At 38.6% G+C, this 13,437-nt stretch overlaps 1 protein-coding gene across 2 annotated transcripts in view; it reads left to right on the forward strand.

Annotated features, from left to right (window-relative positions):
* Positions 1-13,437, forward strand: part of PTPRG (protein tyrosine phosphatase receptor type G) — a 771,239-nt gene that overhangs the window by 681,198 nt on the left and 76,604 nt on the right. The window contains exon 14 of one of the 2 annotated variants that reach the window (XM_023498086.2): positions 2,392-2,478. The exons of the other annotated variant lie outside the window; for it this stretch is intronic. Coding sequence (XP_023353854.2) covers positions 2,392-2,478 — 87 coding nt within the window. The remainder of the gene's footprint in view (positions 1-2,391; positions 2,479-13,437) is intronic. 2 annotated transcript variants of the gene reach the window in all.

A 13,437-nucleotide genomic window follows, 5' to 3' on the forward strand; every position in this document is an offset into this window, starting at 1 on the left:
TGGGACTGAGCTTCTTGGTATGTAAGATAATGTGGTTGAACTTAATAACCTCAAAGATTCCCTCCAGCCCTAACTCTATGATCTTATGATTCCCACTAGGGATCCCCTACCCAGGTTAAAGAAATCACAGTTTGTGATTGAAATGATAAAAAGTGAATCCATAGAATTCAAAGAAAAAGTTGGCCATACATAAACTAGAAAAAGCTTGAATGGTGTTGATTGAGAAGTTCTTAGGTTCTTATTTCAGGAAAAGAACTTGTTTTTCTTTGGTTTTGTTAGGGAGAGAAGCTGGGTCATAGCTTTGTCCCAGGATTCGGTTATTTGAATCTGAATGGAGAAAAAAATGGGGCCAGAATTAGGGACACTAGTGATGTTGCTTTCTTGGATGATCTTTATAATCTGAATTATCCGTCACTGAACTCTATCAGCATCAGAGGCCAGAAGCTTGACAGGGACTTCCGCCCTGTTTAAAATGGTAGAGTCCAAGATTCTGGAATAATCACAACAATAACAACTGCAACAATAATCCCCAATGTTTATATACTACTTACTATGTACCAATTACTATACTAAGCACTTTCTAATTATTATCTCACTTTACTCTCACAATAGCCTTGGGAAATAATTGCTATTATTATCCCAATTTTATAGATCAGGAAAATGAGGCAGACAGGTTAAAGAAATTAAACAGGATCACACTACGAGGCAGTGTCTGAGGTCAGTTTTTCCCATTTCATTTGCCATCTCGCTGGATGTTCAACAATAGCCGCACCAAGAAAAATGAATTAAATAAGTTAAAGCCCCTTTGTTGCTGGGAGATCCCAGTTCAAATCTTGTTTTTTACATTGACTTGCTGTGTGACTGAGAGCAAAAGGTTTACTATCTCAATGTCCCGAGGCAAGACTCTAAAACTAGCTATTACAGAGAGAAGATAAGCCAAATTCCATGAAATCACAGGTTCAAATTAAATCATTGTGAGATGAAAACAGCATTCGACTTAAAATCAGAAGGCTTGGGTCTAGTCCTGACTGATAGTCTCACTCTCTCTTGACCTTAGCCATATTATTTAAATCTCCCTGAGCCTCTTTTGCCTCATCTATAAAATTAAGGCATGAATAATTTATTCTCTTCCCTCACAGTTTGGTTGTGATGATTATTAAATCCCTGCTATGTGCCAGGTGGGGCAGCTAAATGGTACAATGGATAGAGCACCAGCCCTGGAGTCAGGAGGCCCTGAGTTCAAATGTAATTATATGATCCTGGACAAGTCACTTAATTCTCTTTGCTACAGTTTCCTCATCTGTAAAATGAGCTAGAGCAGAAAATGGCAAACTGCTCCGATATCTTTGCCAAGAAAACGCCAGAGTCGGACATGACTGAAATGACTCAATAGCAAAATGTGTCAGGCACTGTACTAGGAACTGGGAATACAAAAAGAGGTTAAAAAAAAGAACCATCCCTACCGCCCAAAGGTTCCCAATCTATTAGAGATTATCATAAATAATTGATTTAGAACTGCACCTGGCTTTAGAGGTCATAGGTCACACCCTTCTGTTTTATAAATGAGAAAAGTACAAAGTAAAGCCCAAAGTCACCCAGATTATAAAGGCCAGACCAAGGATTAGAATCTGAAATTCTCCTCCTCTGAATCCAGTTCTCTCTCCACATTGTCCTCTCCCTTGTCAAGTGCTTTGCATAAAAGTAAGCTGCCATCATCATCATCATCATCATCATCCATTCATTCATTTCTTAGAAGTTCAACACTTACTAACTGATGTAGTCACTTAACTTCTGGCTGTCTTAGGCTTCTCGTTTTTAAAACTCAGAATAATCATAACACAAATGAGATAATTATGTAAAATGCTTAGCAAACCTTGAAGGTAGGTAGTAGTAGGTAGAAGGTAGGTAATGGTATATAAACATATATATACATACTTATGTGTGCATATGTATATGTACATATCTGTAGACATATATGTATGTATTTATATTACATACGTTTTTGTTATTATTGATAATCTAATTTAGCTTCATTTCTTTCTTTAGCCAACATGAAAGATAGGTTCTACTCAGTTCAATCTACATTTATTAAATGCAAATACAGGCATGTTCATTAAAAGAAAAGTCTTTCTTTTATTCTGGGATGAATAGATCTTATCACAGACTATAACTAAAGTGCCCTCAGAACATATATTCCCTTTCATGTTCTCTGGTTTAGATAAAATAAAACCCAAAGCTTGTATTTAATACGCTTTTATAAAAGGAGGCACAATGATGGGACATGGGGCATGTTTATGACATAAAGGGAGGGGATCACGTGAAGCAGAACTCTCGGAGCCAATTGAAAATCCTGTTTTCTATACCTTTTCTCTTTTGTTTTTGTTTGTTTAGAGGGTGTAACAAAATAAAGTCCAAGGGCTCTCCCAGACGTTTCCGTGAAGTGCCTTCTTCTGGGGAGAGAGGAGAGAAGGGGAGCAGGTGAGGGCAGTAAAGCTCAGGTGGGGAGTTTTGATCTCCGGGATGGGCTTGTTGAATTCATTTTGTTTGTTTGTTGCAATGTCATGTGGCTGAACTTCCTGAACAGCTCCATGCTACACATAATGCTGGTTTCCCATTCTCTTGGAGAACGGGACTTCCCGGCAGCTTTGAAATAACTGAGATCTATCTGATATTCTGCCCTATTACTGCTGACTTCAATGAATGCATTTCTTCCAACCCCTTTTTTGGGGGGAGGGGGGATCAAGGGGGAAAGGCATGAATTGGGGGTGGGGTGTTTGCATCCTGTTCTTCCCAAGTTTCAGGTGTTTGCATGTCTTAGAAGTTTTCCTTAATCAAAATGATGCATGCGTAAAAGCTTTATCCTAGGAGAAAATCTCAAATGAATCTCTCTGAATGACATTAGCTAGTAATTAGAGGGAAGAGGTGAATGAAATAGAGTCAGGAGTGAAGAGATTGACCAAACGATGATATAGCATCTGTTTTCAAAGCAGGGAATGAAATTTGGAATTAAGCAGATGTCCTGGCTAAAATGACTGTAGTCAATCAACAAGCATTTGTTAGAAGTCAGGTTAGGCACTGGAGGAATGATGACAAAAGGGAGGAAGAAAGGAAGGAGGGAGAGAGGAAGAAAGGAGGGAGGGAAAGAGAAAGGAGGAAAGAGAAAAAAGGAAGGAAGGATGGTTGGAAGGAAGGAAGAAAGGAAAGAAGGAGAGAAGGAAGGATTGTTAGAAGGAAGGAAGGAAGGGAGGGAGGAAGGAAGGAAGGAAAAGAAAAAAAAGAAAGAATAGAAAAAGAAAAAGAAATAGAAATAGCCCCTGTTTTTAAGGAACTTACATTCTATCTTGATACCAACCTAGACATTCATTAGAAAAAAATTTTTATCATCCTAGAATGCTCCAGTCATCTCACATATGAAAATCTGAACAGCACAATTAAGAGATTTAAAAAGAAAGGTTTATCAAAGATGACCTTAGACAAATGCTATTTCTTGTTAAAAAGCCATATTAGCTCATTAGGTTATATTATGATAGGATAAAGTCAGACTTGAAGAATTTCTCTTAGCATTTTACATAGGTCATAGCACAATTTATCTTTAAATCAGAGCAAAACTTTTTCTTTGATTGGCTCAAGTAGTTAGAAGGTATTCTGTGGAAGCTAAAAATTAATGCATAAGTAAAGGACCAATTTTCTTTCAAATGCTACATATAATGGTTTCCTCATAAGACAATGAAAAAGAAAAGCCATTACAGAACAGAATGTAATTATCTCCTCTAAAAACTCTTTTATTTTTTGAGGATTCATTCACAAATCCTATTTCAGAATTCCAAAAGCAAATCTCAAATGCTATTCCTTGAATAACACAATCTCAGGGCTAGAAAGCACCTCTCTGGCCTTTTAATTGCCTAAAGATCTTCTCTGTGGCATCTTCCATAATTGCTTTCATCCATCTTTTGCTTGAATAGAAATATGGAAGCTCACCACCTCCCAAGACAGTCAGTCCCTTTCCACTTTGGGATGGTTCTAAGTAGTCGGAAGTCTTGCCTTTGCCTCCTTATAATTTTCGCCCATCACATTTGACCCTCTAGGGCCAAAGAGAATAATTCCTCTTCCTTGTAATAGCCCAAGTATTCAAGGGAATTAATGTGGAAACAGTCTTTTCACATAGCATTGACTATTTCTTTAACAGTCTCTTAGAAAAAGAAGATTACATTTCAGTTTTAAACTTCTTAGAAAACCAAACAAAATTTATACAAGGTGAGAATTCTAAATGTCTTCCAGTGCTATGGTTTTGAGTCTTTGGTCGCAAATTAGAAACTAGTCAGTAGAAGACCTGAAAGTTCCCTTTCAACCCTATGTCCTATGTCTTGTGTTAGGATCAGAAGCCAAAGGTGGTATTCTTGCAGATGAGCAAACTGAAACCCAGAGAGGTCATTACTAAGTAGAGTAGTTCAGATCCTAGCCCAGACCTCCTGACTTAAGATCCAATATTCTTTCCAATATGTCTTCAGATCTGTCTCTTTTTATCGCACTGGCTCAAGTCCATGTATATACCTGCTAAGTGATCATATTAAGTGTTAGTGCTACAAAGACAAGGTCAAAAACAAACCTGACATAGCAAAAATTGTCACTAGAGAATACCACATGTACACAACTAGGTCAATACCACATCATTTCAGGAGTGACCAAGGACTAACATTGAAGAGGATCAGGGTTAACTTTCCATAAAAGAGACCATTTCCTGTGTAGGACCCAGTGTGAATGCAGGTGGATGATGGAAAGTGGGTTTAGGGTATAGGAGAGATTTTAATCCCAGATCTTCCTTATTCCAGATCCAAAAACATATACCCAAGACAGAAATGTGTCCATTGAAGCAGCTTGGTATCTAGTCTGTAACAGTACCTTAATAGCTAGTATATATTATTGTTTAATAATATTTTTCTCTTTTTCTAGACAAGAAATTTTCGGTTTAGACAGTATTTCATTGGCTTAAAGGAATTCCTAGTAGGGAACTCTCTCCACTAACACAAATGGGCACCTGACCTGCAACATATAGTCTTAGAGCTGCCCAGGGAACTGAAAGACCAAGTGATTTAGTCAGGATCACACAGCCAGTATGTTTCAGAGTTAAGACTTCAATCCAGATCTTTCTGACTATGAGGCTGCCTCTCTCTCCATTACATAATCCTGTTACTCAAATGGTCCTTAAATAGAATTAAAGTGTGGTTTATATTCAACCATCTTGGGCAACACTTATGGGTCTGACAGATGATGAGTAACTTATGAATGAAAGACTCAGAATAAATTATGTTTATCTTCCTTGTCCTTCCACCCAATTTGTAGTAAATAAGTTGAAACGTCCCTTCCTTTGTCATTATCATTCAATGGAGTTTTACATAGCTGATTCTAAAACAGCTGGCAAAACCCAGTGGAGATTCCCCAAAGCAAAATCTTTTATCCTCTCGATGTATTCAGTCCAGATGCTCACCATATTTCCAGCTAAACACAAATAAAGGAACAGCTCCTCTATCTCAGTGCCTCCAAAGCTACAACCTCCTCCACCCCTTAACAGCTGGAAGCTTTGGGAAGTACAGGAAACACCCACCTCTCCTTGCCAAGTAGAATATAAAACTCTGAGCAGTTAAACAACTGTAGCCTTGTCAAGGAGATGCTTTATGAAGTGGCCTTTGGACTGTTATCTTTCAGAAAGTGTAGCTGTAGCTTTGATCTTCCAAACTGTCTGTTGGAATTTCCGAGGCAGCTTAATGTGGAGCAGGAGGAGGTTCTGTTCTCTCAGGAGCTCTTAGGGAAAGAGGGAGGTGCATCATTTGTTGGTATTTCGGGGGGAGGAACGATAACGGCAGGTAATTTGTGTCTCCCAGGACGGCTCTTGCCTTTGGACTCTGGCTTCCTTCTCCCTACAGTAATAAGCAACGGATGAAATATTCTACCAATTTGAAACATGGAAATATGTGAATTTGTTTTTTTCTCCCAGGTTCAAGTGCATAGCTCTCTCCTTTCCCTCACCTCATTTGTCTTAAACCTGAGCTGCTTCTTTACAAGCTAAAGACAGGTCATAGGAGGAGTCCAGCTCTTAACTCAAGTATGGATCTGTATATTATCTTTACATAAGTAGAAAAAGGGGATACATATGAAGAGTTTTGTAGAACATCTTATTTTAAATGTCCTCTCTAATTAAGTGAAGTCTTCAGTGAATCAATCCCCTTATTTCATGAATCATAGTCCCTTTGATCAATTTTCTGTGAAAACCGCCATTTAGAGGTTAAGGTGTTTTAAGAGTTTTAAAGTCTCAGCTCCATGGCTTGTTTTTTAAGCTGAAACACATGACTGAAGGAAAATCAGGCACGTGACCGTTATTGCTTCATCTGTATTGAACAAAGCACTTATTCATAGGATCATAGATTTAGCTTGAGAAGGGATTGTAGAGACAATCTGGTCGAACCCCCTCGCTTTGCAGTTGAGAAAAGGGAGACCCTAAGAGTTAATAGACTGACCAGAGTCAACAAGTTACAAATGATAGAGATGATATCTCAGCCCTGTTCTTCCTCTGGCTTCTTTCACATCCCACTATACAGCACCGTTCCAGCTAATTACCTACTGCATGAAGTTACAGATCGGAGGGAAAAATAACACATGAGTCTTCCCCTCACTGAATTTTCATCTGGTCCAGCAATGGATACTGTGTTTGAATACAAATGTACATACGTGGACACAGATCATTCCCATTTCTTTAGCTGTGTGATCTTGCTGGAGGTACGCCCTCCCACCATGCAGCTGACAACTCATTCATTTCTTCTCATCATGTATAATTCTTGTTGTTTTTCCATAAACCCTCTAGCCAGCATGAAAAGACACTGCCCTTGGATCTTTAACATTACGTGGATATGAGTATGGCTGTGCTACCTCACTCTTACAATGCAGGCAGTTACCTTTCTTTTTGAACCATACATTTCCTCTGTAGGTATCCCTTATGCTCCCCTCCAGGATGGTTCTATGATCCAATGGAACCGGCCTCTCTGCTGTTCCTTGCCTAATCTTCCTATTGACTCTGGACCTTTTCATTGGCTGTCCCTTATGCCTCTCCAGAAGAATAATCTCCTGGATTCCCTGTTTCAGCTAAAAATTCTACCTTTATAAGAGGCCTTTTCCAATCCCCATAATGCAAGTGCCTTCTCTCTGTGATTGTCTCTGTTTATCCTATATACACACACATACACACACACGCATATTGTTTGCATGGTATCTCCCCCATTAGACTGAGAGAACAAAGTCTATTCTTTGCCTTTTTTTTGTCTACCCGGCACTTAACACAATGCCTGACACATAGTAAGCACTTAATAAAATGCTTGATTTGTTGTTATTGAATATAACACTCCTTGAACACCAGCTGTCTTTGGTAATATGTTTCAGCCCATTTGTATACTCTCTTTGTCTCCCCTATGCCCTTCGGTTTTCTCACAAATTTAATTCTTTGGAGATGATGTTCCTAGATTCATAGTGATGTCATATGACCAGAAAAATATCAGTGATATAAAAAAAAAAAGTCAGGTTTTTCTTTTAGAGATTAAATGGAGATGTTTCAAAGGAGTGTTGTGACTTCTCCCAAATGCTCGCTTCCCTTTAGTCATTGGACCACAGATTGAGACCCCCAAAGGATCTTTAGAAACAAGTGAGACCAAATCCCTTGTTTTACAAATAAGGGAACCAAGGCCCCTAGAAGTTAAGCGCAGAGTCTCACAACTAGGAAGTATCAGAGATAGTCCGATCCCAGGTCTTCCAACCCCAATACCTTTTCCACTAAGCCTCAATTCAGTCTTGCACAAGCCTGTGGTTCACTATAATAGCTAAGTAAGTTCTAGATATCAGCAGACTGACTCAATGGTCTATTGGAACCCAACAGGCATTGATCCCTGACCTGGTTTTTCCAGTGTGGATTCTTAGGTTGAATCCCTAAGAGCCTCATGCATCTCATTAAGGAAGCTTTGTTTGGAGACAGTAAGCACACCTCTGTGATCCTGGGTTCTGCCAACAATGGTGTCTGGAGGACCTCATTCCCTCCATACACTAATACTGATATTGCAAGAGTAAACATGACAAGTGCAGGAGAATGAATGGATAAAATGAGGAATAAGTAAGTGAAGTATTTATTCAGTATTCCTATGTGTCAAATACTGGGAGCTTGTAGCAAACTGGGCAATATTGCCCTCAAGAAACTTAAATTCTGACTTGAGAGAGCTAGAAATAGGAAATGAGTCACAGTTTGGAAATAGCTGGGAAGCGACATGGAGGTTTAGTTGCAGGTATATAGAGAGAAGATGAGAAATATAGAGAAAGCTCGCCTATCATTGCCTCAGATATAGAATCCATAATAACGTACAAGGGCAGTGAGGAGGATGACTTATGTGTAGTTAGCATGGTCTACAAATGACAACATGCAATGAGGATTTCAAGGAAGGAAAGGTCATTTGTGAGTAGGTGGTGGAGTGGGGAGGAGTATGGCTGAATGCGGGCAGGTTCTGTAGAGGAGATGGCATTTAAGCTGGGCTCTTTATCTCTTTATGAATCGTGTATTTTTATTTATTCATATTTATTATATTTATATTATATACACATTTACATTTGTGTCATATACAATGTATTATATATAATATGTGAATATATATTATATTTATTAAACACTTACTATATGCTATAGTATAAAAAAAGCAGAAAATACACAGAAAGTTGCAGGAAAAGCAGAAAGTAAAGGAAAGCAAAAAATACACTAAGAGCTTTAGTTTAGTTTGTTGTTGTATTTTTTTCCAACTCAGTCCCTCACATTGTAATTCAGCCTCCATACTGTGTTTCTAAATCACACTGACATTTTCATCTTTCCATTTGTAAGTGGCTAATATTAATACACAGTTTACTACAGCAAATCCACTTAGGAGAATAAATATTAATGAAATCACTGTGTGCGAGGACACGTGTAGAAATGGGTCTGTTAAAGAGTACACTATCATAAACTTAAATGAGGGCAGTATATAAATCAGTTAAGATGGTTTAATTAATATTCATTGGCACCCCCATCCAACTGCCCATTTCTGGCCTGCAATTAGAATTCCGAGACCCACTTTGTTAGCAAACTAGTTATTGGCCCAGTGCGGTTGCAGAACAATGGGGCTTAATTTGAAGTCGGAGGCTCGTGGCTACTCATTTCCATACATCAACATGGAGTTCCTGTGTTGGGCCAAGAATAGCGAGGGGCTGCCTCATCTGGAGAGCGTGCCGTGCATTGTCACGGTAACTGAGCACAGACCGCGTGTGTGTGTTTTGTAACAGACAAGAGAGTCAATTAAACACAGGAGATTGTCATATGTGTTGGTGGTGGTACGTGTTTTTGTGGTGAGGGAAGGGAGTGGAAGTGACAGTTTATTGATACAAGTTGACGTTGACTACATCATGAACAAAAGCTGTTCCCAGTGCATGTACTTAGCTTTCATAAGTTACATTTTTTCAGCTTAAAAAGAAAGAAAGAAAAAAAAAAGATGAGAATCATAGCATGTGAACACTGGTAACTGTTGCAATCCAGATTTTACCTAGATCTGTATCTCCTCTTTTCACAAAGAGGAAACGAAAGTCTTGGTAAGGCAAATGAGTTGGCCAACATCACACAGCTGGGTAGCCTCAGAGCGGAGAATAAAAATATTACTTGCACTCCACCAAGATATCTCTTATTATAGAAAAGATTTCTCTATTTTCAATCAATAAACTAGAATTTTTAAAGCACCTTTGGTGATATAAATCAATCAATGAGCATTTAAGTGCCTACTGTGTGCCCGAGCATTGTGCTAAGTGCCAGAGCTACAAATCAATCTATAAGCATTTATTAATTGTGTAGGTGCCAGTTATTGAAGCTAGCCAGCATAGTAAAGAGAGTACCTGGACTAAAATCAGGAAGACTCATCTTCCTGAATTCACATCAGATCTCAGACACTTAGTAGCTGGGTAAACCTGGGCAAGTCACTTAATCCTGTTTACCTCAGTTTCCTTATCTGTCAATGAGCTGGAGAAGGTGATAGCAAATCACTTTAGAATTTCTGCAAAGGAAACCCCCAAAAGGATCACATGAGCTAAAGAAGGAGATGGCAAACCACTTTAGAATCTCTGCAAAGAAAACTCCCGAAGGGATCACAAAGAGTTGGGCACACTAAAATGACTGAAAAACAACTATGTGTCAGTCACTGTGCTAGGTATTGGAAATATAAAATCAGTCAGTAAGCATTTATTAAGCGCTTACTATATGCCAGTCACTAAGGATACTAAAATATGGGAGAAAAAAAAAGTCTGCTTCTTGAAATAGATTATAGGGTGGGGGGGATATATTCACATTTTATACACATATAAAAAATAGGCAAAGAAAATACAATACAAGATAATTGGGAGGTCATTAGCAACTGGGGGAAAAAGGAAAGGTCTTGTGGAAGAGGTGACATTTGAGCTAATACAACAGAACAATCATTAATATTTAAGTTCACACTCAGTCCTGTCAGGTAGGTGCTTTTGTTCTCATTTTTACAAATGAGGAACAAAAAACATTAAATCCCTTGCAAAAAAGGTCACAAAGGTAGTGTGTGACAGAAGGGTGATTTGAATCCAGTTCTGCTGACTCCAAAACTTGCATTCTTTCTCCACTGAGCCTCTGGACTCGGTAGCCACTGAAAGAGTGAATAAAGCATCAAAATGTCCATGACTTAAATTTTAAAAGATCTGGGCCTTGAATGCCAGTAGTCAGCTTCTGGAGATTGAAAAGTTGAATGAGGCTTTAGGAAGTTCCGACTAACGTGAAAGGCTGGAAGAGGCTGCCTCCCAAATGCCAGCCAGCCTCAGCCCTGGAGTTCCTCTGGCTCTCGGTCTCTGAGAATGACTGAGTTAGGTTTCTGCAAAGTCTTTGTTATATTTTCCATAACTGACTCAACTCTCTGCCCTCTGGTGCTTCCTCTTTTGCTGGGCTAGTGGAAAGGGTCTTACTTGGGTTTGTTGCCCATACGTTACTGCCTTGCAGCCTTTCAAAATTATCTTTCTCCAGTGACTCTTGGGGTTAATTAAGTGGCAGAAGGCAAACCATTATTTTGCTTCTCCTAAGGGGCTGCTGGAAAGTTTTATTTTGTTTTGTTTTCTGAACTCTGAAACAATTGCATATCTCGAGATCGGAGAGGGGGCACAGCACACACTGTTATTTGGGCTGAGGAAGAAGGGAAGGCAAAGAAGATAGGCTAATAGTAACTAGTCTTAGCCTAGTCTTGGATCAACGAAAAGAATTTTTAGTTGGTGGGTATAATCAATAGATTTACATATACACACACAAAAAAAGATTTACATATACACACATATATACATGTATGTATACAAATACATGTGTTATGTTGTATTTTTATATATTTATATGTAAATACATATGTGTGTATTTTATGTATATGCATGTATATATTTTTATATGTATATGTGTATGAGATTATAGATACCCTTTTTTTGTTGTTGTTGAGGCAACTGGAGTTAAGTGACTTTCCCAGAGTCACACAACTAGAAATTATTAAGTGTCTAAAACCAGATTTGAATTCAGGTCCTCTTGACTTCAGAGCTAGTGCCACCTAGCTGCCCCATAGCTACCCCTTTAAAAAGATTTTGTTGCAATCTTTTGATTTTGCATCACCTACATTTCTCATAGAATTTCTGCCCCACCCCATACTTAGAGAGCATTCTTTAGAACATGAATTTTTAAAATATATATTTTGATAACTACATGTCAATCTCATTTGTTTATTTTATAATCTGCATTTTACTTTATTCATTTAACAACTTGAGAAGGGATTTATAGTCGTCACCAAACAACCCAAAGGATTCATGGGCACAAGAAAAGGCTAAGAAGTCCTGCCTTAGAACAAAGAATAACACGGTCGGAGGGTCATCAAAATCAGGCAACTTATTGAAAAGGTCTGACATCATATGCAGTGTCTCACACCCATGGTCCTCCACCTCTGTGGAGTTCTATCCTTTTTAAAAATAGGAGAGTGTAAAGGAAAGGTGAGATATAAGTAAAATGGATTCTAAAAATTGTTTTAACTTTGTCCCCTGGGGAAATAGAAAAAAAGGGAATAAGAATAAAGTATAATATAGCCTCTGAGGTCCTTCTTAGCGCTGGATCTTTAATCCCATGAAATATGAACTGTGTTAGTGAATGAACTTTGATTTATCCAATTAAAAATAACTCAGTGTTAGGGACTCATGTCAGCCTCTTTTTCCCTTATATAAGAAAACGATCATGCAAAAGACTCTTTGAAGGCTGATGGTTTTCTGTGGATAGGTTCCCCTTTTGCTGCCAAAGATCACAATTCCACTCTACTTAGGTAGAATTTCTTGAGGAGTTCTGACCAAAAGAACTGATTTCCAGAGGTGAGAGGTCTTCTGGTGATGAGCTTCTCTGAATTTGCCCAAGCTGGTCTTCTTGCCATTATAATAACGCATCACCAGGACCATCTTGAAAGTCTCCTAGCTCAGTGGGACTGGCCTGATCCCAAATTCCCTCAGCAGAATCTTGGAAAGCCCAGGTCATGATGAGACATCTCCAATAGGATTTCATTTGGATTTTAGAAAATGCCATTTTGGGGAATGGCTGCATTTCCTAATTCTTATTTTTTTATTCATAAAATCTTAGATTTAGATCTGGAAAGAACCCTGCATGATAAAGTCTAAGCTAATCATTTTGAGATGAGGTCACTCAGGCTAAAGAGATTAATTCATTGGTCTTGGATCATATTTCTTTCATATTTCTGATTCCACATATGAAGATCTATCTACTGTCCTATACAGTTCTAGATTCTAGAATCACTTCCACCCAGGAAAGGGTGCTCAAATAGAGTTTGATGAGAGCAGCAGAATTCGGTTCCTAGTTACTTGTTATAAATGAAGATAGCTCCAAGCTCTCTTTATTCTTCTCAGTTGTAAAATATCATTCAGTTAATTAACAAATGCTTATTAAGCACCTGCAATGTGCAGGGGACTCAATGACAAAAGTGCTAAAAGTTCCTTTCCGGAAGGAGTATGCAAACTAGCTGAAAAAAACACATGTCCACTGACTGACGTATATAAAATAGAAACAGAACGATCTTGGAACAAATGGTTGCAGCTGTGGGGAAGGAAGGAAAAAGGAAGAGATTAGGAAACTACTCATGCAGGCTGTACTTGAGCTGTACCTTCAAAGAAACCATGAATTCTAGGAAATGAAGGTAAAGAAGAAGTCCACTGCAGACATAAGAGACTCTAGTACAAAGGTACAGAGGTGGGAGACGAGGAGTCATGGATGATGAGTAGCAGCAAGGAGTTAAGTTTCGCTGGACCATAGTCTTTCTCTTCCTGCCTACAGTTTGAAGTTTATACTCC

Source organism: Sarcophilus harrisii, chromosome 1 (genome assembly GCF_902635505.1).
Source record: "Sarcophilus harrisii chromosome 1, mSarHar1.11, whole genome shotgun sequence".
NCBI lineage: Eukaryota > Metazoa > Chordata > Mammalia > Dasyuromorphia > Dasyuridae > Sarcophilus > Sarcophilus harrisii.